The sequence below is a fragment of the Phyllopteryx taeniolatus genome, chromosome 2 (genome assembly GCF_024500385.1).
Source record: "Phyllopteryx taeniolatus isolate TA_2022b chromosome 2, UOR_Ptae_1.2, whole genome shotgun sequence".
Lineage (NCBI taxonomy): Eukaryota > Metazoa > Chordata > Actinopteri > Syngnathiformes > Syngnathidae > Phyllopteryx > Phyllopteryx taeniolatus.
In genome coordinates, this window is record NC_084503.1 from 3,194,011 (window position 1) to 3,218,002 (window position 23,992).

The window sequence follows — 23,992 nt, forward strand, 5'->3', positions numbered from 1 at the left end:
TGTCCCTGTGGAGCAAAAACTACATTCATGTAGGATTCAATTGGAAAGCTGATATACGTACCCATCCTGGAGCCTTTTTTGAGTAGCGAGGCCACCAGGGCCGGATTCTGGCAGCCAACAGTCCGCTCTGCAGCTATGCTTCCGTTGTTTTCCATCCTCCTTAGCGCCGCACCGTGTTCAAGCAGAAAGTGCACCTAGCCGCGCAGAGAAACATCCTCACGCAAGTGACTCTCTGTTCACTTTAGCCAAACCTTTCATTGTATCCTCATCAACAATGAAAAATAACATTACAGTTAATTCACCAGCTCGCTGGCTTGCTTCATTCAATTCAAATTCTCACAACATTGTTGGATTATTGATTACTGCTGCAAATTGATACATCACTCACTACATAGCAGAATGTTAAGCGATGTTTTTTTTTTTCAATATGGTGTACGAATGTAGTTGTTTACCTTGAGTGTCGTACAATGTTGGAAGAAATGCAGCCTAATTAAGAGCAATATGAGGCAGAGAAGTTCCCCAACAAAGCTGTATGCCGTTTGTGTGTGTTGCTGCTCCATATGCGTGTTCACGTAGCAGTTTTTTGAAGGTTTTATAATTACCATAAAATCCATGCAAATTTCCGTTAGCCTATCTATGATGTTTCTCATTGTTAGCACAATGCGAGTGGACTTTCGTTCACATACTTTTTTGCACCCTCACTGTGATGTGTACTTTGTTTTCATTAAAACCATAGAAACATACTTGTTTGTGCTATTAATTCATGCAGAGAGTGTCTATTGTTGTGACTTAAATGAAGATCAGAACACATTTTATGAGCAATTTTTGCTGAAGTCCACGTAATTCCACATACCTTTTCTTGCAACTGGATATTCTTCTAACAACTATTATTTTTAGTACAAAATGCTACCATCTTCTCATGAGAACAGGCTGAACAATTGACCAATTCCACTAGTAGGAGGAGCATCTCCACACTTTCGTCCTATTGTGTATTAACATTCAAGTTTGGTGGACCGCATTGTTCAAATTCCAAAGAAAACTTGTTATCCGGTGTTGTTAAAGGTGCAATATGATCAATTCAGCACGACACCCACTGTATCAGCATCTCCGTTCAGGGCGGCGAGGTCGAGAGGAGTGCGTCCCTGCCTGTCTGCTTGGTTCAGGTCCGCGCCAGCGTCCACCAGAGGCTGCAGGACACTTTTGTGGCCCCTCATGCAGGCCCAGCTCGCTGCAGTCAGACCCTCCTGGTCCGCAGCAGACACGCAGGCGCCTAATTGCAGTACGTGAGACAGAGCAGTAGTCTTTTACTGAGAGACTGGAAGACTCACAGAAACCCATAGAAGTGGACGTCCTTCAATTTGAACGGATAGTATGTGCAGCAGTTCTGGAACATATTTGATCCTTTATTGCGGAAATCAACGCTATAGCACAGAAAGCGTAAATACTGTTCGTTGTGAAGAGATGAAAATTTTGGCTCGCAACACGAAGCAAAAAGATTGACCAAGCGATGGCTCATAACTTAAAAAAAAAAAAAAAAAAAAGATTGTAAATTTTGGGCACTTGTAAGTAAAGGTGCATGCGCAGCTTAATTGTACCTTCGGCCATCGAGTGGAAGATCATTTAATCGTTGTGCCTGTCCCTCTAGGTCACTGACACGGATCGATGAACAAAGATACATCATTTATCGTAACTAAATCATTTTGGGACCAATGAAGATGCTCACCCTCGGAGAGCAGCATCTCCACGGTGCTGCCGTGGCCCTCGGAGGCAGCCAGCATGAGCGGCGTACGGCCCTGCTTGTCGCACACACTGACGTCCGCGTCGTGTTTCAGCAGCAACTCTGCCACCTGACGCGAGAAGAAAAATGTACGTTGAATTTACTTTAATAATATCCAGCGGACGAGGGTAAGCTTTATATTTGATATGACTGTTCTTTCAAGAAGGAACGACAACCATAGAGCAAAAGCAATGTACGCAGTGGTTATTCAAAGAATACTTCTCAAGCGTCTCTATTATACATTTGGGAGTGACTAAACATTGACTGTGCTCTTATCTCCGGGGTGTCGTACGACGCGTTTCCCTCAGAAGGCTGCCATGACTGGGAAAACCAGTGGAAAACCAGTGGCTGAGACCAGCCACAAATAGCGAAAATCTGGGATGCCCACCAAAAGGTCATTGCCCATAGATGCCACAAGATGGTGACTACGCACTTCTTTTGTCGAAATGAAAATCCTCAACTCACTTCAGCATACTTGCTAGGCACCACGATGGCAGCAAAGCACTACTTTTGTCTGAACAAAACTACATACAGTAGCCCCTTCGCACAGATGCCAAAAGATAGTGGCAAATCTCTACTTTATTCTAAATGAAGCTTCTCAATTCACTTCAACGTAGTTCCTTGGCACCAAGATGCCACAAAGTTGCAACAATGCACTACTTTTGTCTAAATGAAGCTAATCAACCCACTTCAACATAGTTTCTTGGCACCAAGATGGCAGCAAAGCACTTTTTTTTTTTTAAATTGAAATGAAGCGCTTTAATTCACTTCAACATAGTTCCTCAGCACCAAGATAGCACAAGATGGCGGCAAACCACTACTTGTATCTAGATGAAGCTCCTCAACCCACTTCGACATAGTTCCTGGGCACCAAGTTGGAACCAAAATAATAGTTTTACTGTAGCAGAAAATCAATGCAGAGGAATACTGTGTGCGTCTTGTCACCTGTGCGTGTCCGTGTTTGGCCGCGCTGAGGAGGGGGACCATCCCTCTGCGGTTGGGCACTTCTAGCCCGGCCCCTCGGTCCAAAAGGAGCACGCACGCCTCCATCCTCCCCCTGCCTGCCGCTGCACTCAGCACTGAAAAGAGAAAGTGCCGTGATGACGTGACGCGGAGAACAATTCATCATGGGGGGAGAAGGAGAAGCTGAAGGGAGCAGCAGTTTATCATAATTAGCGCTGCAAGGAAAAGCTTGGGCAGTGTTACGTGACATGTTCTCATCCAGTACGCACGCTGAAGAAGCAGCGACGACATCACCTTTTCGCTGTAAATAAGTATGCTTTATTTTTTGGTGAATTCTTAAGCGCATACAACGTTATTTTGCATAATATTTGTATTATTAGTCAGCCCACTTTGTTGACATTCTTCTGCTTCCGTGTATTACAGCCGATTCAGACCATTCAAACTTGAAACGATTCAAATTCTTCACGTGAGGAATTACATTACAAAAATACCATTTCACATTTTCTGCACACACAAAAAAAAAAACCCGTCCAAGCGAATTAGATGGAAAAACAAGACCCATTTTTGTATTAAGCTCATTGAGTCATCTTGGGGACTTGTTTACACATTACTATTTGTTCCACACTACACGGTAAAATGACCAAATTAAGAGCTACATATTTAACTCCTTCCACATTTCTTGACTGACAATTACAACTTCAATTCTTACAATCCACATTTCTATTCAATTAATTAAACATTTCAATGTAGTTTTAGCTCTTCAAGGCAAGGCAAATTTATTATAGCACATTTCGTACACAAAGTAACTAACTCAATGTGCTTTACATGATTAAAAACATTCAAAACAAACCGAAAGACATTTAAAAAGAGAAGAAAAATAAAAGGCAGCTTACAAGAATTATTCAAAAAAATAATAATTCAAAACAAACCATACATTCACACTTGGAGCTGACTTATTTCATTTGTGTGCTACTGTACATGCTGCTTCATTCACCATGTGTGCTTTCGACTCTGAATGCTCCACTAGCGTTCAGCATTCACACGCCAGAAATTGCCTTCTCTATTTTATATAATGGAGCAATTCTCAAAAGAGAGGCCTCGCAAAGTATGTGGTTACATTTACAAATATTCCAGAATCACAAATATACTGTTATTACAGGAAAAGAAAAATCATAACAACCACGTCTTACTGGAACGCCTGGCTACAAAAATGTGTTTTTAACTGCCTTTCCATTTTTTCCCAATACCATTCCTAATTTAAGAAAGATTTGCTGCCTCCTTCCACATCTCTTGAACGATTCCAACCTAAAAATGTTCCCTGACGAGAAAGCTCTTAGCTCTGAGTAATCCTCAATTGCACAGTCGGCAATTTGGGAGCAGCGGCCCACAAGGCTCTATCACCTTTTACTTTTTCATCTTGTGTGACGGCCAGTAACTTAAAGGCAGTCAGCAGACCGCAGTGACCTAACAGGACAATAAAATGCCACCAAATTATGAATAAGTCTGAGCATGGGGGCTCTGGAAGTGACTGTCCAAAATTGGCTGAAGCTGAATGTGTGCGCATCTATAATAGCACTGCCAATATTTCTCAAGCCCAAGGAAGATTAATGGTCATGAAAATGAGAACATTTGAGTTTTTTTTTGCTTCATGCAAACAAGCTTTCTATCTCATCACTGTGGCGCTGGAGAGTACAGTGTAATAGAATTACTCTCTAATGGAGCTGCGAGCATAGATGGCGCAGACCTCCTCTCCAATGCGTTCAGGAAATGGACCTAAACTTCGATTTTTTTGCTGAATTCTGGCTACGACTAATTGTTTTCAACCATTTCAGTCAAATAACTTTGCCTTTCATGCACATCCAGTGAGGGAGGATTTTTATATAGCCCACAATTCTATGTCAGGTGGGTCAAATGGAAGAAAGTGACTCACAGACAGAAGAGAGAATGCTAAATAGATGTGAGCGATAGAAGAAAACGCACCCGTTTCTCCCCAGAGGGAGTCGTGAGTGTCCATCTGCACTGCCAGCTGTTCATCTTCCAAGTCCAGCAATCTTTTCACCACCTGCAGAACAAAACAAAAAAAAACAACACAATTTAGTCTCCTCCTAGTTTCGTTGTGCACGGAGAAAAACAACATCATAACGATAACAAGGACAGACACTATGTTCTCCATCAGTGATTCCCAAACACTTCTCCAAGAAATGATCCAATTTCACTTAACTAGTCAGACAATTGCCATTTATTTACTACAATTAACGTATCATTTTTTTGTCTTTCTATGGCAGCGACGTATAGTGACAGGCAAACAATCGTATGCTCTTCCACTCAATGGCAGAAGGTCCAATTCACCTGTGTATCCACGTGTTGCCATCAATGTACACTGTCCCGTAATTGCTTGTACATGCCACAAGATGCTCGCAAATGCTTTTTTTTTTTTTTTTTTGTCGAAATGAAGCTCTTCAACTCGCTTCAACATAGTGGCTTGGCCCCAAGATAAAACCAGATGGTGCCAAAGCTGCTATTGCTTTGGCTTGAGCGCAAAAATAGTAAATAGGTGAGTTTTTCAATTAAAAAAAATTAAAATAAATCTGTGAATTTTCAAATGGCAAAACCCGAATATGCAGGGCTTCGCTGTACACTGGTGTGTTGAGATACAAATTAAATTTGTTCTGTGACGAGACTTGTAATTGAAAACATTTGTATCTCAAATCATCTTCCACCATTGAAATGAATGGAAATGCCATTAATCCGGTACATCCTTCCCCAAAAAACTAACAAAAAAATGTTTCTCATGTGTTTGTCAATAAGAAAAATAGCACTCTATTATATAGTACTTTATAAAAACATACAGCAATAACGATTAAATACAATGTAATAAAATAAACAGTTGTTGCCACATTTGTTGCTCCAATTCAATGGACACTGTGCTGCTAAGCCTCTTTGTTGAAGAATCGCTGCCTGTTGTGAAGTTAGTTGAGGCACCACTCGATATATATATATATATATATATATATATATATATATATATACACTTTTTGAGATTTTTTTTTTCTGTATGTGCCTTGGCTTACTAAAGGTTGGGAAACTGCGGTACACAAAAGATGACTTTGCCAATGGTGTTGTGTACCTGTGTGTGTCCTACGCTTGCTGCGGCCGTGACCGCCTGCTGCACGGCCTGATGTTTCCCAGTTATCGTCTGCTGCTGCTGTGTATCGGCGGGGTTTTCGGGGCCCCAATCCTGGCCCAGCAGGATGATGATGATCTCCGTGTGGCCCTTCAGTGCGCCGTGGACCAGCGCGCACTGGCCATTCTTATCAGCTTGGCCCACCTGGCAGTAGAGGAGCACACAGAGGGATTTATGCCGGTCCTGGCCATCGCTTCCAACACGCCGGCCTAAAGGAGGCCTGCTGTTGTCATCTGGTTCCCACAATAGACGCTGCAACAGGGCAGGCAGGCCAGGCAATTGCCGAGGGCCCCCGAACAGATGGGCATGGAAAGCCGTTAGAGCATTTAGTCCGTATTCTGGATATCCAGCTTCAGACTCATGGACTGGTACACCATTTGTCCTCACTAGTAAGACAATTCAGCACGCTAGTCTTACTAATAGCATTTCTTTCCCACTACTTTATGACATGTCTGCACACTGGAGGAAAAGTTAAGCACACGACCAGGACAACTACATGTTACTAATGAGGCAAAACTGCACTAGTTGACATCTGCGCACTACTAGTTAAGCAATGGATTTTAACGAGTAGAATTTTACAGTATATGTCACTAGTAGTACTTGTTGCGTGCAGTTTTCATATTGTGCAGTTCTGAATCACTAGTAACGTAGTTGTTTTACTACCCAATCAAGGTATCCTTGATTGTTTGTTATCGCTATCCAGCTTAAAGTCCATGTACTAGTACTCTAAAAATAAGACAATTCAGGGCAGTAGTAGAACAACTAGGGTGCACTAGTAGAATGTCTTACTAGTAAAAAAAAAATTGCCTGCTACTAGTGCCACTTTTGTTCAAAGAGCACACAATTACAGTAGACCTTGTTAGTAAACTACTGTACTCCAATAGTAACACTACGAGGCCCACTTATTCAATATCAAGTAAATCCATCTTAAGGTCGTACTAGTAGACCAAAAGTGGCATTAGTAGTGGAAAAAGCACGACTAGTAAGACAGAGTTGGTCTCCTAGTGTGCTGCATTGTCTTACTAGTGAGGACAAAGAGCGGACCAGTACATGAACCTTTAGCTGTTTATCGCGGATATGGACTCAATGCTGAAACGGCTGCGATGGTACGGACCTTGGCCCCTTTCTTGCAGAGCAGGCCGATGACGCCGGCGTGTCCTGCAGCCGCCGCCAAGCACAGAGGCGTCATGCCGCTGTCTGTGCTCACGTCGAGGGCCGCGCCCATTTCCGTCAACAGGCCCACCATCTCCACGTGCCCCAAGTGGGCGTGGACGCCCAGGATGGGGGCGTGTCCCACCACCTCCGTGCACCAGCTCACATTAGCGCCGCCCAGCATCAGCAGACGACTGACCTACAGGAGGAAGACGAGAACATTTACAGTGCGTTCACGTTATGTTATAGACTTAGGTGTCAAACTCAAAGCACTGTTTGTGTCTTCTTCATGTTCCTTGAATTAGTTCTCGTTTTGTTTTCTAAACATTCCAAATTGGAAACTTTCAATGGGAATTCATTGGAAATTGAGGGTCATTTATGAAAAGAACGTTATCATATTCAAGCATATATCAAAGATTTGTTTTGCCACCCACGTGAAATAGGTCTCCTTGCCCACATGCGAGGGCATTACTGTATCTCAATTGGTTTTGTTTTCACTTCACTTGAGCGGCATTGAATACCTAAAGCTCACTCATAACAACCATTTTGGCACACAACATGAAGATTTTGGTTTTAATCAACCGAGTACCCCGAAAACTCCTAAATTGGGGCACTTGTAAATTAAGGTACCTTTACTTCTAATGTAATTTTTTTATGCTAAAATATATCCCAATTCCCTATTAATAGGCAACATTCAATTGAGCAAATTCCTGCTTTTTTCATGTTTATTCCCATGAATTCTCGTCAGTTCCCAACTTGGAAAATCTCTGCTATTCCGCAGTCCAAAGCGTGTCAAGCGTCACCTTGATGTTAGGTGTGTAGAGGTTCCTCAGGGATCCGAGTGCAGCAGAGAGGCTGTCCGTGCTGCAGTTCACCCACATGGCCTGCAGGACAGTGGAGGACACCCCGGTTTTCTTACTTAGACCCTGTGAATGCAAGCGTCGTATGAGAGAATTTCAGCCGTTTAGCATTTTAGTGGCATATATGCGCGGAAATAAAATGCGGAATTGCGTAAGAAAGCATTTCGACGGGCAGAACAATTCAATGCTTTTCCACTCGATGGCAGAAACCTGGGTATCTAGCTCTTAGAATTCCTACAACAGAATAGTGTGCGTTCAACTCAACAGGTCCAGATTTCACACTAAGTCGATTTGTGAGTAAATTGAGGCGAGATCGTCATTATTTCAGTATCAAGACCTTTCGTGACATTTTTTGGTTAGTGGTGTGCCGTGAGAATTTTCTATTTTGAAATATGCGTCTCCGCTCAATAAAGGACCGCAAACACTGACCTGCAGTATACGTGTTTGACCCTGGCAGACGTTAAAGAGGGACTGAGTCCACAGACTTGCTCACCTTGAATATGTGAGCCTTGAGGATGTGGTGTCCCAGTTCCATGGTCTGCTGACGGTTCAACTTGCCCTCTTGTCTGGAGAACATGAACGCCAGGAGAGCATGGCCGCTCCTGCAGACACGCGTGCAATTTCATCAGTGCTTTGTCGCCAGGATACACAAACACATGTTGTGACGCATCGCACCACAATATGAGACTACAGCGAACCGCCACTATATCATGGTTTATTGTTCACGCCCCCTGCTATATCGCAAAACAGAGCAGAGATAATACATGTGAGTTCTATGTTCTATGCTCGGTTTGTATGTGTTGCTGCTCCATGTGTGTTAAAGTAGCAGTTGTTTGAAGGTTTCTAATTACTTTTATGCTCATTTTCGTGAGCTCCTCTGTGGCGCTTAACATTGTATGTTAACATTAAGCTAGCAGACTTTCATTAGAGGAAATTCAGTGGTTTGGTGAAACATTTTGCTGTTTAAATATGGAATATTATATTCTCTTTTGTTGTCAGTTTTACCGTGCGAGCGAGTCTTCTTTTTGTTTCCTTAAAGTGATGTTATACGATGCGATATACCCATTTTTTTGACAGCAACAGAGTGAGAACAGGTGCTAAGGATATTTCAAAAGTGCGTTTTAATAAGTTCAAATGTATTTAAAGTGTACGGGAGGAGTAAGACAATTCTTAAAAACTTTCTATGATGCAGATTCTGACCTCACTGGAACGGAATCCCCTGTGATAAACAAGTATTCTGTTGTTCAGCTGACCTTGGGTCACAGAGGAAGTCGGCGCTTTCGCCATCTGCCCTCCAAACCAGCCACTCTCTGAAGGAGGGATGGCACAGCATGCGTGTGCCATCTCTGCGTCTCACCTGCCGGCAACAGCAAGACACATTAGTGGACTTCCCAAACGGCAGACGTCCCCTGAACTGCCCTTCCTTGTACATGTAAGTAACAGGAGCGTGGTGCTTACCTATACCAAATATCATAAACATATAAGGGGTAACCATTTATAATGGTCAGATTGATTTTTTTTAAAAATTATTATCCCTCAATATAGCTACATTATTTTATTTCTCATGGCACTTTACTGTTGTTCTTCCGTTTCAACAATCAATGTTAACGGAAGAAATCGATTTTGCTCACCATGAATCCAGCCAGGCTGTCTAATCTCTGGTGAAAGTCCTTCCACTCCAGCTCCCCCCTAACGCTGCCCGCATTGAGCGTCCGGAACATTTGCTCATCCGTCAGCGGGTGCAGCGACGCCAGGGCAACATTCAGCACCGGAAGCACTCGCTCGAAGACGTCTTTGTCCGGGAAGCTCACGCGGCACATCAGCATGTACACCTAACCCAGGTTCACAGGTCAAAAAAAAATTTCACTGACGACACATGCTGTAGTTAAACATCCTAACAATAACAAGATATGGACACAAATCAAATTGGGGGGTTTAGATGAGGGGATGTTGCTGAAGCCTTTGGGACTCTTTTTGTTACCAAGGGTTAATTGTCTGTGAATGCTGAAGAGCTGCGACTGCACTGAAATGTTGTGAAATTCATCACATCATTGAAATATAGAACGCGAGACTTGGAGTTGGAATGGTTCGCGTCGGCCGAGAAATGTGGGAGAAGGCGGTAAATAAGAAATTGGGGGATTTGGGGAGAATAAGTTCTTCAGCACTTACACAATTCTGATAAAAATACAAATTCATCGCATTTAGCACGGCAAGCATGCAAACATGTTATCCAGTCAAGAAGTTGTCAGTTTTCAGGCCTTGCTCATCAGCTTCGGTCTTTCATACTATTTCATGACGCAACATCAAAACGCGTCAGTCATTCGCTGGGAGCTATTTTCGTGCCCTTTCGAAATCTTTCATCCTTGATCAGAGATTTGTCAGGTTTGTGTATGTGTTCTATTTTGTGTGAAACATTTTGGAACAATGGCAGTCCCCTGTGTTGCTCGGCGGTTGTTTTCTTTTGTTTTTTGGTGAACATTGGGCCTCGTTCATCAACAAATTTCTGAAATCCTCTGGCGTTTTCTTCTTAGAGATTTGTTGTTTTCCTGCGCACACTCAACATCACGCTCTGAACACATTTGGGATCATAACTTGGTTGAACAAAACAAATGACTTTTACTTAAACCATTAAATAAAAGTAAATGAAATGTATTGTACAACCCCAATTCCAATGAAGTTGGGACATTGTGTTAAACATAAATAAAAACAGAATACAATGATTTGCAAATCATGTTCGACCTATATTTAATTGAATTTAATGTTCAAACTGATAAAACTTTATTGTTTTTAGCAAATAATCATTAACTTAGAATTTTATGGCTGCAACACGTTCCAAAAAAGCTGGGACAGGGTCATGTTCACCACTGTGTTACATCACCTTTTCTTTGAACAACATCCAATAAACGTTTGGGAACTGAGGACACCAATTGTTGAAGCTTTGTAGGTGGAATTCTTTCCCATTCTTGCTCGATGTACAGCTTCAGCTGTTCAACAGTCCGGGGTCTCCGTTGTCGTATTTTACGCTTGATAAAGGCGCCGCACATTTTCAATGGGAGACAGGTCTGGACCGCGGGCAGGCCAGTCTCGTACCCGCACTCTTTTACTACGAAGCCACGCTGTTGTAACACGTGCTGAATGTGGTTTGGCATTGTCTTGCTGAAATAAGCAGGGGTGTCCATGAAAAAGATGTCGCTTGGATGGCAGCATATGTTTCTCCAAAACCTGTATGTACCTTTCAGCATTAATGGTGCCTTCACAGATGTGTAAGTTACCCATGCCATTGGCACTAACACAGTCCCGTACCATCACAGATGTTTTGCGTCCATAACGGTCCGGATGGTTCTTTTTTCCTCTTTGGCCCGGAGGACACGACGTCCACAATTTCCAAAAACAATTTGAAATGTGGACTCGTCGGACCACAGAAGACTTATTCACTTTTCATCAGTCCATCTTAGATGAGCTCGGGCCCAGAGAACCCGGCGGTGTTTCTGGGTGTTGATAAATGGCTTTTGCTTTGCATAGTAGAGTTTCAAGTTGCACTTACGGATGTAGCGCCGAACTGTAGTTACTGACATTGGTTTTCTGAAGTGTTCCTGAGCCCATGTGGTGATATCCTTTACACATTGTTGTCGGTTTTTGATGCAGTGCCGCCTGACGGATCGAAGGTCACGGGCATGGATGTAGTGCCGAACTGTATTTACTGACATTGTTTTTCTGAAGTGTTCCTCAACTTTCTCAGTCTTTTTTGCCACCTGTCCCAGCTTTTTGGAACATCTTGCAGCCATAAAATTCTAAGTTAATGATTATTTGCTAAAAACAATCAAGTTTATCAGTTTGAACATTAAATATATTGCCTTTGTAGTGTATTCAATTAAATATAGGTTGAACATGATTATGGCTCCGAGATCGACAGACTCAGGTCAAATAGTGGAGCGCAGAGTCCAAAGCAAAGATGGTGAAGCAGCATTTAGCTATAATGCTGCACACAAATGGAAGAAGTTGCCAACAGAAGTGACGTCACCCCCAAGTGTGCATGTTTTAAAGTGTAGGTTAAAAACTCTTCTTTTTCCCCATGCTTTTTAGAGCATTTCCACTTTTAAATGATATTTCTTGCACTGTACGCTGTTTTAATTGTATTTTTTTCCCCCCTCTTTGTTTTAAATGTTCATGAGCTGGGTTTTTTTTCTTTGTCTTTAAATGCTTTTAATCATGTAAAGCACATTGGGTTACCTTGTGTATGAAATGCGCCATATGAATACATTTGCTTTGGTTTGCTTCGCTAAAATACACACAAAGGAAACTTCCACATGCACAAAAAAAAAACCTCTCACGCAAAAATTCACACACCAAAAAACCTTTCACACACTCCAATGATTTTCACACCCGACAAATAACATCATAACAACAAACAAATCTCTGTCTCTCACACACACACACACATAAAATCTTTCACACTCACCAAAGCACCTCTTATACACGCCCAAAAACCTCTGACTTGACTCATACCCCCCCCAAAAAAAATCACTCTCACTTCAAGTAAAAGTTTGGACACACTGTTTTAAGAGCACCCACACTGAGAACTAATAACTGTCTGACCTCTGACAGGGACACGGGCACAACCAGGTAGTTTCCCCCTTTCAGCACCAAATGCCCTTTGTGGAACAGATCCAGGGTCAGCTGAAGGTAGAGGATGGAGCCGTTGCTGCGTGTGGTCAGGTGACTGCTGAACTTGCTGAGGAGCAGCGGGTCAGGTGCGGAGCCTGTGGGCGTGGTGACGTTGGCGGCGATCTGGGCGCTGCCGCTCACCCGGTGATGGATGTAGTCGCTCAGGTCGGCTCCCAAGTCGCTGCTGTCGGGCAGGATGTCCAATGAGATGCCGGAGAACGGGAGCGGGGTGGTTATTTCCTGAAAGAGAGAAACAAAATGCAATTATAGCATACTGATGCCAAAACATCCGATGTCCAAATTTGTCACTTTCATATTCTTTCACAAGTCAATACTATTGGTCAGTGCCCACGTGGGTATGTTATGTTGTCAAATTATTGACCAATAGAGAGTGTTGAAAATGTTTTTGGGTTTTTTTTTCAAATCATTATTATTCTACTCATTATCTGCTCATCATTTAGAGGTCAAAAGATTCAGAAAATTCCAATTCCACCTTTCATAAAATTCCCAAATTAAGAGATATGTTACATATTTACATTTTACATACCGTGGCATCTTAAATTACGAGTTTCATTTGTTCCGTGACCAAGTAACATATCTAAATCATAAATCATATCTAAAATCATCTTGCTTCTTCTGTTGTGTGCATCTTGGCCTCTAAGAGGCAGTATAACACAGACGTGCATCGTACACAAAGACATTTCACAAGGGTTGAATTAAGCTACTGCAAAATCCATGCTAGTTTTGTTAGCGTGCTTATGGTGTTTTGTATTGTGTGCTAGCATTAAGCTAGCGAACGTTCGTATAATGCAAAGACATGCGGTTGTTTAAAATACACAACGAGTAATTCTCTTTGTTTTATGTTTAGTTTTCCAGAAGGGGAAAAAAAAATATCAACGGGGAGTAGCAATAAGTCATTTTGGACGAATTGTTCACTATCGACCCAAGTGCTACTTGTTGCGAAGCGAGTAGCGATTGCTGAGTTGAGTCGGTCGGGTTAGCCGAGGTAGCACCGTATTTCCATTTCTTCTCCATTCCAACTTCAAGCCTCACACTCAACATTTATACATTTTCCAGTTGTGATTATTTTCTCGTTGAGGCGGGGGCGTCACACGGGGACTCGGCCTTAAATGAATTGTAGGCCGGGTCCTTTGCGCCTTAACTAAAGGCACTTAAATCGGGAGTCATTGCTCAGATGTCTCTGAGTCACGCAGAGCCCACGGGATACAGCACAGTGAATCGTGTGACAATGACTCAAGCGGCAGCAGCGCGGCTCACAGGCTCCTCTGAGATACGCGCATTTTCATCCCCTCTCTTGCCACCCGCAAGCCGTTCGAGGCAGCGAGGCAATTGAATTGTGGATTTCACAGTTTCAAAGCCGTTGACTTAAATGTACAACCAAAATTCGAATATTTGTTCCATGAAATTGTATAAATGTGTTCCCAACATACATGTATGTGGATGCCCATGCTTTCACAATCAGTAGCGCTGGCCTACGTAACTTCAACTAATTTATGGAAATCTTTCTTTAGCCAATTGGATTTCAAATTTGTCCTCACAGGACCAGAATGCCTTCCCTCAACGATGTCAGCATTTTTCCATCCTCTGATTGGTTGGTCAGAGCAATTAAGACATGTTTTTTTTTTTCGTTGTTGATGCTAGGGTTCAGTTCCCCTCCCCCGTGACCAATTTTTGTCATGCTATTAAATAAATATTGATCGTGAGCTGCTCCAGATGATGTACATGGCACGGTTGTGCACTGTTCTATTGTGCTTTTGTGTAGTATTGATGCTTTCTATAATTGCGACGTGATAGTGGTGGGATTAAGTTAGGCCCTGATAGGAACTGAACCACCTGCCACTGTTCAAAACAATGAGCAACGTTTTCTATTGATAAATAGATCAAACTCCAACAAGGTCTCAGAATGACTGTGGAAAGTGAGAATTTAGTAGCAGTGTCTTTTGTCTTCATCCTTCAGTATGTAATGCCTGCTGACTTGTAATGCGTCATAGCGAACGTGCGTTCAGAGCATTCCAAATCACTAATTCAATTATATAACCGACTGGCTGCTTGACAAGCTGCAGACTCGCAACCGACTCCCCGTAGCATTGACATCCATTCACGCTGTAATCCATACAGCATTTGGAGTTTTTGGCTTCGGCTTTTGACAGATGCAGCCTCTGTTTGCCGGGATTTGCGAGCGGATTGGGCAAAGGCGCCATGGACCAAAAGCCGCAATGGCTATACCATGGCAGTAATACTGTATGTCAAACATCTAACCGTAGAGTCTGAAGGGAGATAATGGCATGTAGCATGCAATGGAAACGCTTCCCTCAGTTTGATTTCGAGTGGCAAATCATGCAAACCATCCATCCATTTTCTGTGCCGCTCATCCTCACGAGGGTGGCGGGCGTGCTGGAGCCTATCCCAGCTATCTTCGGGCGAGAGGCGGGGTACACCCTGAACTGGTCGCCAGCCAATCGCAGGGGACAAACAATCTAACCCGAAAGTCCAAAATCCCCCAATTTTTTGTGAGTAGCCTTTGTCGTCTATGGGCTGATTGTTTACATTACAGGGTTTTTTTCCTCTGTGAATGGCACTCACCAGGAGCCCCGTCCTCACTGTGACCACCAGCTTGAGCCAGAGGGGGAATTTGGAGGCGATCTTGGTGATGAAGGTGGCAATGGTGTCCCCATAGTCAGGTTTATGAAATTCCGCCTCGTTGAGACTGTCAACAAGGATGACGTAGTCTTCTTCAGGCAGCTTTCGCTCTGAACACACATATGGAAAGGCCATAAAGAGCTGATGAGGAAACAAAACAAAGATGTTACATACCTGTATGTGGGTCATGCAGAAAATACAGGAAAACATGGACTTGTTGTGTAAAGTATAGTTGTCCTGAGACAAAATGGAACTAGCTGTAGTAAAAGTGATTCTGAAAGTACCAAATAACTATTGAGTACCCCCCTAAAATTGTTTTTTGTTTTTGTTTTTTTTTAAATCTCTCTCTGACCATGCGTAGACCTAAGGTAAATCCCCGCTTCAGTTTTTCAATATTTATCAATATTTCCAGCCGTATGGGAGTGTCACTTAAAACATTGCAACCCTGTTACTCATATTATCATGAAAAGACATTAATATTACTTTTTTTTATTATATAGCCAGGTTTGTTCTTGACCACTTAGCACAGCAACTAACACAGCTAGCATGCACGCTTGAGCCAAAACTCCGAACATTTGCATTGATTTACAACCCTGTTACTTATTCCTGCAATTAGAGTAATACTAGAATTAAATTACTATTCAAATAAAATGGAACTTTCTTTATCTAATTGTCTCCAATTAGATTACTTTGGACTTATTCAGCAATATTTTTGAAATACATGTTTATCAGGCCTTGAGGTGGGGGGCCGGGTCTGCGCCCATGGGACCCACCCGGGCACAGCCCGGAGAGACGATGTGGGTCCCCCATCCCATGGCCTTACCACCTGTGGGAGGGGCCAATGGGGTCGGGTGCACAGAGAGCTGGGTGGCAGCCCAAGGTGGGGACCTTGGTGGTCCGATCCAAAGCTAGCTCTAGAACGTGGAACGTCATCCAGGGAAAGAGCCTGAGTTGGTGTGCGAGGCCGAGAAATTCCGATTAGATGTCGTCAGGTTCGCCTCAACACACAGCTTGGGCTGTGTTACCAGTCTTCTTGAGAGGGGATGGACTCTCTTCCATCCTGGATTTGCCCACGGTGAGAGGCCCCAAGACGGTGTAGGCATACTTACCACGGCTCGATGCCTGCAGTTTGGGGTTCACCCCAGCGGACGAGAGGGTAGCCTCACTCCGACCTTTGGGTGGGAGGAAGGGTCCTGACTGTTGCTTGTCCCCATGCACCAAACAGCAACTCACCCTTTTTGGAGTCCTTGGAGGGGTGCTCGAGAGCGACACGACGTCCACAATTTCCAGAAACAATTTGAAATGTGGACTCGTCTGACCGCAGATCACTTTTCCACTTTGCATCAGTCCATCTTAGATGAGCTCGGGCCCAGAGAAGCCGGCGGCGTTTCTGGGTGTTGTTGATAAATGGCTTTTGCTTTGCATAGTACAGTTTCAAATTGCACTTACGGATGTAGCGCCGAACTTTATTTACTGACATTGGTTTTCGGAAGTGTTCCTGAGCCCATGCGGTGATATCCTTTACACATTGATGTCGGTTTTTGATGCAGTGCCGCCTGACGGATCGAAGGTCACGGGCATTCAATGTTGGTTTTTGGCCTCGCCGCTTACAAGCTGTGATTTCTCCAGATTCTCTGAACCTTTTGATGATATTATGGGCCGTAGATGTTGAAATCCCTAAATTCCTTGCAATTGTACGTTGAGGAACATTGCCCTTAAACTGTTTGACTATTTTCTCACGCACTTGTTCCCAAAGAGGTGAACCTCGCCCCAGCTTTGCTTGTGAATGACTGAGCAACTCAGGGAAGCTCCTTTTCTACCCAATCATGGCACCCACCTGTTCCCAATTAGCCTGTTCACCTGTGGGATGTTCTAAACAGCTGTTTGATGGGCATTCCTCAACTTTTTTGCCACCTGTCCCAGCTTTTTCGAACATGTTACAGACATAAAATTCTAAAAACAATCAAGTTTATCAGTTTGAACATGAAATATCTTGTCTTTGCAGTGTATTCAATTCAATCTAGGTTGAACATGATTTGCAAATCATTGTATTCTGTTTTTATTTATGCTTAACACAACGTCCCAACTTCATTGGAATTGGGGTTGTACTTTATTATAGCCATGTACTGTTAAAATAAGCACATCTTAGTTTTCCAGCAAGTATATATTGTTAAAATGGTGCTATTGATTACATCCTGCTGAAAAGAGCTGGATGGCATCGTTGTTTATTATCACCAAACAGGACTTATCCATCATGTTTTGTATGTCAATACAGCCCTACAAGCGGATGAGGACTCACGTGTTCTTAAGAGGCACAAGGGCTCTTCATTTTTTTCCCCCTAACCTGCTTAATAGAGATGGAGGAGACACAACACTCCTTTGTTTAGACTCTGTAGGGCTTGACCATCATAAAAACATCAATCTATCTTGACTGGCTGCATCATAAGAAACTGAGCTGGCTAATATGGCCTAAGCATTCCACCGCCTCTGCCTCAGCGTATTGAGCGACCTTGAAATCCGGTGGGACGCTGATGAGATACCAGGGCAAAAATAACACTCGTTCCTTCCGCATGCAAATGACCTAGCATTGCTTCCACACTTTCCTGGGACCCAAATCAGTGACTTCATGTATCAGCGTATTATAGGGTCAGTGAATCCATTTGCACCACCACTATAACGCAGATTTCTTAAGCAATCGTTTTTCTTTTATGGGATTTTACAGTATACAGGCAAGTCCGAATTCAGAATTACCGACTTGAGTGTTAGTTCCACGTTGGGCCACAATGCCGGCCGGCAATGAGGTCTACTGTGAGATGCACGCAGTATAATTAAGTTTAGGAAGAGGCAGAGAAGGCCCCCAACTAGACTCTAGTAATAGTCATTCCCACGGCGCAGAGAGAATATATGCCTGTAAGTATTGGTGTATGCTCTTTTTGCACGTGTTGATGTTCTGTGTGTGTTAAAGAAGCGGGTGTTTGAAGGATTATAATTTCCATAGTATTTTCTGTTTGCACGTCGACTGTGCTTCACGTTATATGTTAGCATGAGGCTAGCGGACTTTCGTTAGACAAAGCAATATGGTTTGGTTGAACATTTTGGTGTTTAAATGTTTAATTCTCTTGTCAGTTTTACTGTAAACGTCAACCGGGAAGGACAAATAAAGGTTCGAAGGTTTACTGGAAGAAATGCAGCATATTTAAGAAGAAGAGGCAGAGAAGATTCCCAACTAAACTCCAGTCATTGCCACACAAGGGAGAAAAAATCTAAGTCTGTGAGCACTGCTGTATGTTTTTGTGTTGCTGTTCCAACTGTGTTAAATAAGGTTTATAATTGTCATAACATCTATGCTCATTTCCATTAGCCCGTCTATGGTGTTTCACATTATGTTACCGATAAGCTAGCAGACTTTTGTTGAAATAAAACTGTATGGTATAGGTTGAACATTCTGGTGTTTAAATATACAATGTTTATTTCCCTTTTATTGTTTGTGTCAGTTTTTGGGAGTGACATATTAACAGGTGGAAGCAAGCACGCGTTAACTGTTATTCGGAGGACCTTGTGAGTGGAGAATTTTCTTTTTGTTTCCTCAAAGGGATGTTATACGATAGTCTCCCATTTCTTGACAGTGAGAGAGTGAGAACAGGCGCTAAGGACTACTTTAAAAAGTGTGTCGAATAAGTTTAAGTGGGTTTTATTAAGTTTAAATGTATTCAAAAAGCGTATGAGAGTGGTAAAACTATTTCTTTCGAGTTTTTTAATATGGTCTTTCTTTATATTACAGATTTGCACCTATCGCGGTGCAGTCTGGAAAATGTGATACCCCGCGATCACCCTGTGATAAAGGCAGGTTCACTTTGTAGCATAGCAGCGGCCTCCCAAATTGCAGAGTAATGGAATTTTCCGCTCAAGAAATATACTATTTTAAACTTTAAATGATCTTTACACTCAAATAGCACATATAATAATTTGTTTTTCATGTGTGGGCATGGATGTGAAGACTTACCCTTGCGCAGGTTGGCCATGGGCTCCAGGACACCCTTTCGGAAGGCAGCTATGGGGTCTTGGACACAGGAGCGCAGACTGAGCATATTCTGCAAGTGAGGTTCCTGGATCAGCAGCTCCCTGAACGGGGTGAGCTGTGGCGATCTGGCCAGCAGGGCGGCGACACTGTGAACAAACTCCGGGACCAGGCAGGTGTATGTGTTGTCGGCCTGGCAGAAATGGTAAGCGACCACCTGTCAAAACGCAGGAGTTAAAGATGTGGATGATTTCAACTTGACGAATAGAGTGAATTCCATATGATAACATATGCTGTTTTTCATTTTATGGCTACTGTATGTAATAATCTTAACCTTAAAATGACAGTTTTCCCCACCAGAAGTAATTTGAATGGCACATCGATAGACTCGCTTGTAATAATGACAATCTATTTGCAGAACGTCAAGTTCTTCATCTGTATGCTGCGCTAATGAACATAACTCTGGTTTGATGACCTGATGGTTTTTTTCTTTATGGCTGCAGTCTTCGGACAAAAGTTAAAGACATGTATATCATTTGCTTATACAAATACGAAGGAAGCCTAAACATCGGATATTGTCATTTTTTGATCGTAGGCAGATCCTGGTGGATATTCCCAAATAGTTTCAGCAAAGCTCCCGAAGCTCAAGCGAACATTGGAAAATGACCAAGTTCCATCGACCTAAGGAATCAATAGCTAGCTTAGCCGACTATTCGCGTGATTCTGTCAGCACAAGTGGCTCATTACTGTACTCGAAACATTCTGTCCTGTGTATTATGTGAAATCCATACGGTGGTGATGTAAGGTCGGAGAAAGAGACTGGCTGGGGATTTAGTTCTCTCACAAGTGTGAGAATGCAAGCGCTGGTGCGGTGCTGACCGGTACCTTGTTGGCAAGGCATGCGGCGAGCTCTTTGCTCTGCGCTGCGCTATCAGACGCTCCTGTAACAGCACTCGGGTTGACTTGGGAATCGGCAGTTTGTTTGGCGGAAGATTTCCGCTGCTTTTCCCCACCTGAATAGAGCACAAAGCAGCAAAGACACAAGTGCCGTTTATACTCGGAAGGTGTCTCAAGTGGACGCGCAGGTGTGTTGGGAGGAAATGGTAAACAATTCAATTGCCATATGGAAAGCTCTGTGAGCATTTAATTGCTTTCTACAGTAGCTTAAGGGTCCATGTAGTAGTACGCTCTTTTTCCTCATTAGTAATACTATTCAGAGCACTAGTAGAATGACTGTCTTACTAGTAATGTTTCTTCCACTACAATATGACATTTCTGCACACTAGTAGGACGACTTTGGCATGCTAGTAAGAACCCGATATGTTACTAGTGAGGCAAAACTGTGTACTAGTTGATATCTAGGTGCTACTAGAACGACCTGTGAGGTGCTATATGCTAACCGGTAGAATTTTCTAGTCACAGTCACTAGTACTACTAATAGCACACAGTTGTCAACGAGTGCACAGTTTTCCTCAATTAGTAACACGTAATTATAAAAGTCAACTAGTGGAATGTTATAATGTCAGTAGTGGTACTAGTAGCATGCAGTTGCCTACTAGTGTATAGTTTATCGGACAAAAAGTTTTGTCCACTACTAGTGCTGCTTTTGTCCTACTAGTACGCAAACACAGTCATTTAACCAGTCACTACTGAGTTGTCTTACTAATGAGGACAAAGAGAGCACTACTACCTAGACCTTAAGCTGGATATCAAAGATATTGAATAAATGCTCAGTTTTCCACTACTAATACCACTAGTAGTCGTACGCAGTCGTTACCAGTATGACACAGTCAGTCTACTGCTGCACCCTAGTTGTTCTACAAGTGTGCTGAATTGTCTTACTAGCTCGGACAAAGTGCATACTAGTACATGGACCTTAAGATGGAAATGAGGGAAATCCAATCATAAAATTCGATATCAAGGATATCCATCTTAGGTTCACATACTAGTACACTCTTTGTCCTCACTAGGAGGGCAACTATATGTTGCTAGTAAGACGAAACTGTGCACTAGGTGACAACTGTGTGCTACTAGTACTACACACGAGTGACAAAATTACACTTGGTAACATCCAACGTAGTAGTTTTAGTAGTATGCAGATGTCAAGTGGTTACAGTTGTGCCTCACTAGTAACATGTAGTTGCCCTACTAGTATGCAGAAATGTAATACACTAGTAGATGGCTGCAATAGTGGAAAAAAAATTGATTAGTGAGACATTCTTTCCACTAGTGCACGGAATTGTCTGAATAGTGAGGACAAAGAGTTTACTAGTACCTGCACCTCACACTGGATATCAAGGATCTCAAATAAACGCTCAAACGGCTTTCCGCACTACTGCAATTAATTAGCAAGTGTGGGAAATGTGCAGTCCAACCCCATAATACAACACAAAGTGATAGTTGCGCCCCTCTACACGATACAGCGACTAGAGCCACATTGAATATAAATCAAAATGGCAACATATAGTGCAGGTGTCCATGAATAATGCAGTGATACTGAAAAATGAACACAGCTGTACTTGTTATGCATTTGCACCACGTATCATCCAAACAGCGCTGTGTATCTTTTTGTGCCAACGGGAAACCAGACGCGAGGTGATGTTTTTAAAAAGGCTACGGCTGTCACATTTGGTTTAAAACACTAAAATCACCACCACAGCAAAGTACAGGCCACAAGATTAGGTTACTAGTGCACACGCTAATTCAATCCAATGTGGTGAGAGCTTTATGATACTCCTTTTTGTCTGACATTATTTTAAGCAGTTTGTTTTTTGGGGTTTTTTTTTGGGGGGGGGGGGCGTCTATAGAACTGCTATGCGTCATAGTAACATTGTTATTTTTTGGTTCCCTTACTCAACTTACAGACAAGATGTCATGCAGTTCTACACCACTGCAAACCAATACCTCTGAAAATTTTGCATTATTAAACTCATATCAGGGGGAAATAAGGGGAATGCGTTTTAGATCCGACTGTGGTAGAGAAAGATTTAATAGTTTTACCCTTCCCGCATGCTTTAAACACATTTAAACAAAATACAGTTAAACAGTCGCAAATTCAGGATTCAAATCTCAGCGTTTACTGTCCTATAAACAATTGGGAAACCTTTCCACTGTGCAATGAAATTCTTACTTTGCCATCCACATGGACATAAGCAGAGACAAAAACAAAAATATGATGTTAATAATAATAATTATTGATTTGTTGGTGGAAAAAAAATGAAATATTGAAAAACTCTATGAACCTGTTCACTGTTTTTGTGGTAGGACCAAATCAATAAAGCATTACTCAAGGAATCCCAAGGAACTAGTTAGATATGATACGACAAGCGTCATTTAGACTAACCTACTGCTTTGCCGCCATCTTCTGGTATATCGGTGCCAAGGAAATATGTTGAAGTGTGCTGAGGAGCTTCATTTCGACAAAAGTAGTGCTTTTCCGCCATTTTGTGGCATATACCGGCAATTATTAACCTTCTCTTTTAGGGGGGTCTCCATATAATTCACTGTCCCTTCCACACCTCAACTGTACTATGTCCGTAGTATGTGCATTCTCTTCGATTCATATTTTGATTAGAAGTGACGAGAACCTTACATTTGGGAGAGGAGCTCGGGCTGTGAGGGATGCTGGGCCCACCATGTTGCGTGTGTTTGCCATGACAGCTGAGCGCCACCAGCCGCCACATGATAGCAGTTTTGCCCGAGCCCGCGTTTCCCACGATGACGGCCCCTCTCCCCTCGCAGTTGCTGGTTTTCCTCAAGACCTCATCCAGACGCACGAAGAGCCAATCCCGGCCCACGAAAGGTGTTTCCGCGGTGGCGCCGGGAACTTCGAACAGCAGCGGTTTCAGCATGATGTCGCCTTGTTTGAAATGGGCCAGTCTCCCTGGAGAAAGTGCAAGGTGAGCAGAGGTGGCAAAAGTACCCACATGCTGTACTTACAGGAAGTAGACATAAAAAAAATTAAAAGTGCAGACTGAAATGTACTTAAGTACAAAAGTATTAGCACTGCGCTTATAGCCCGAGGGTAAAAAATGAAATACCTTTCGAGTCCTCATTCGTGCGTCCAGTTGTGTTGAGTTTGCGGGCGGAGCCCCTGTGCCCGCCAACCTGTTGGTGTTCCAGATAACTCAGATCCTCGAGTCGAGTGGAGCACGTTGCTGTCAAGAGAGCCATAACGAGACGGTCAAGGGGTGGCACAAACTGTACAAAAGCAAAACCGCCAGCGTGTCAATTTCATGACTTGAGTTCATTATTGTTTCCATAGAAACGCCAGGAAGAATCTGTTTTTGGCACTCCATTATAAATACTCAGTGACCTTGCCAAGTGAGGAGCGAGGACGAGAAAAGAAACTCGATTATGTCTCGTTATCTTGATTTGACACAAGTTCTGGCCAAATGTTCCTTTTACTGTCGAATGACGAGACGTACAGTATCTCGCAAAAAGGAGCACACAACTCACATTGTTGTAAATATTTGATTATATCTTATCACGGAAATCTTGTAGCCTGGTTCATCTCTTTGTTGAGCTTTTTCTTTGCCATGAGGTGCCATATTCAACTTCCAGTCACCAGTATGAGAGCGGATGAGGGTGCTAACGACACATTTCACACACTGCTCCCCCTTCACACCTGAGACCCAATAACATTAACATGTCGCATAACACTGCGGAAGGAAAATGGCTTATTGGGCCCAATTTGGACATTTTCACTTGGG

General features: G+C 42.8%; 2 protein-coding genes across 29 annotated transcripts in view; one reads left to right on the plus strand and one right to left on the minus strand.

The window, feature by feature from the left end:
* The window catches only part of wdsub1 (WD repeat, sterile alpha motif and U-box domain containing 1), a 50,375-nt gene that overhangs the window by 15,708 nt on the left and 10,675 nt on the right, over positions 1-23,992 (plus strand). For 2 of the 24 annotated variants that reach the window (XR_009785399.1, XR_009785369.1), the window contains exons 14-19: positions 1,646-1,866; positions 5,930-6,313; positions 7,058-7,303; positions 9,185-9,368; positions 19,260-19,485; positions 23,022-23,179. The gene's annotated coding sequence lies outside the window, so the exon portion shown is untranslated. Of the gene's footprint in view, positions 1-1,645; positions 1,867-2,085; positions 2,199-5,816; positions 6,314-7,057; positions 7,304-8,393; positions 8,703-9,128; positions 9,369-9,578; positions 9,786-12,541; positions 12,688-19,043; positions 19,150-19,259; positions 19,486-22,940; positions 23,180-23,992 lie in introns of all 24 variants that reach the window. The other 22 variants (XR_009785392.1, XR_009785371.1, XR_009785377.1 and 19 more) reach the window with 22 other exon arrangements.
* The window catches only part of tanc1a (tetratricopeptide repeat, ankyrin repeat and coiled-coil containing 1a), a 46,314-nt gene that overhangs the window by 5,411 nt on the left and 16,911 nt on the right, over positions 1-23,992 (minus strand). For all 5 annotated transcript variants that reach the window (XR_009785361.1, XM_061753342.1, XM_061753335.1 and 2 more), the window contains 17 exons: positions 23,321-23,437; positions 22,873-23,163; positions 20,166-20,293; positions 19,266-19,497; positions 15,206-15,372; positions 12,533-12,841; positions 9,568-9,768; positions 9,190-9,293; positions 8,430-8,538; positions 7,880-8,002; positions 7,039-7,275; positions 5,868-6,068; positions 4,721-4,802; positions 2,723-2,856; positions 1,724-1,847; positions 1,095-1,270; positions 62-194 (listed from right to left, as the gene is read on the minus strand). Coding sequence is in view for 4 of the 5 variants with exons in the window: in XM_061753342.1 (XP_061609326.1) it covers positions 62-194; positions 1,095-1,270; positions 1,724-1,847; positions 2,723-2,856; positions 4,721-4,802; positions 5,868-6,068; positions 7,039-7,275; positions 7,880-8,002; positions 8,430-8,538; positions 9,190-9,293; positions 9,568-9,768; positions 12,533-12,841; positions 15,206-15,372; positions 19,266-19,497; positions 20,166-20,293; positions 22,873-23,163; positions 23,321-23,437 (2,868 nt within the window). In the remaining variant the exon portion in view is untranslated. The remainder of the gene's footprint in view (positions 1-61; positions 195-1,094; positions 1,271-1,723; positions 1,848-2,722; positions 2,857-4,720; positions 4,803-5,867; positions 6,069-7,038; positions 7,276-7,879; positions 8,003-8,429; positions 8,539-9,189; positions 9,294-9,567; positions 9,769-12,532; positions 12,842-15,205; positions 15,373-19,265; positions 19,498-20,165; positions 20,294-22,872; positions 23,164-23,320; positions 23,438-23,992) is intronic.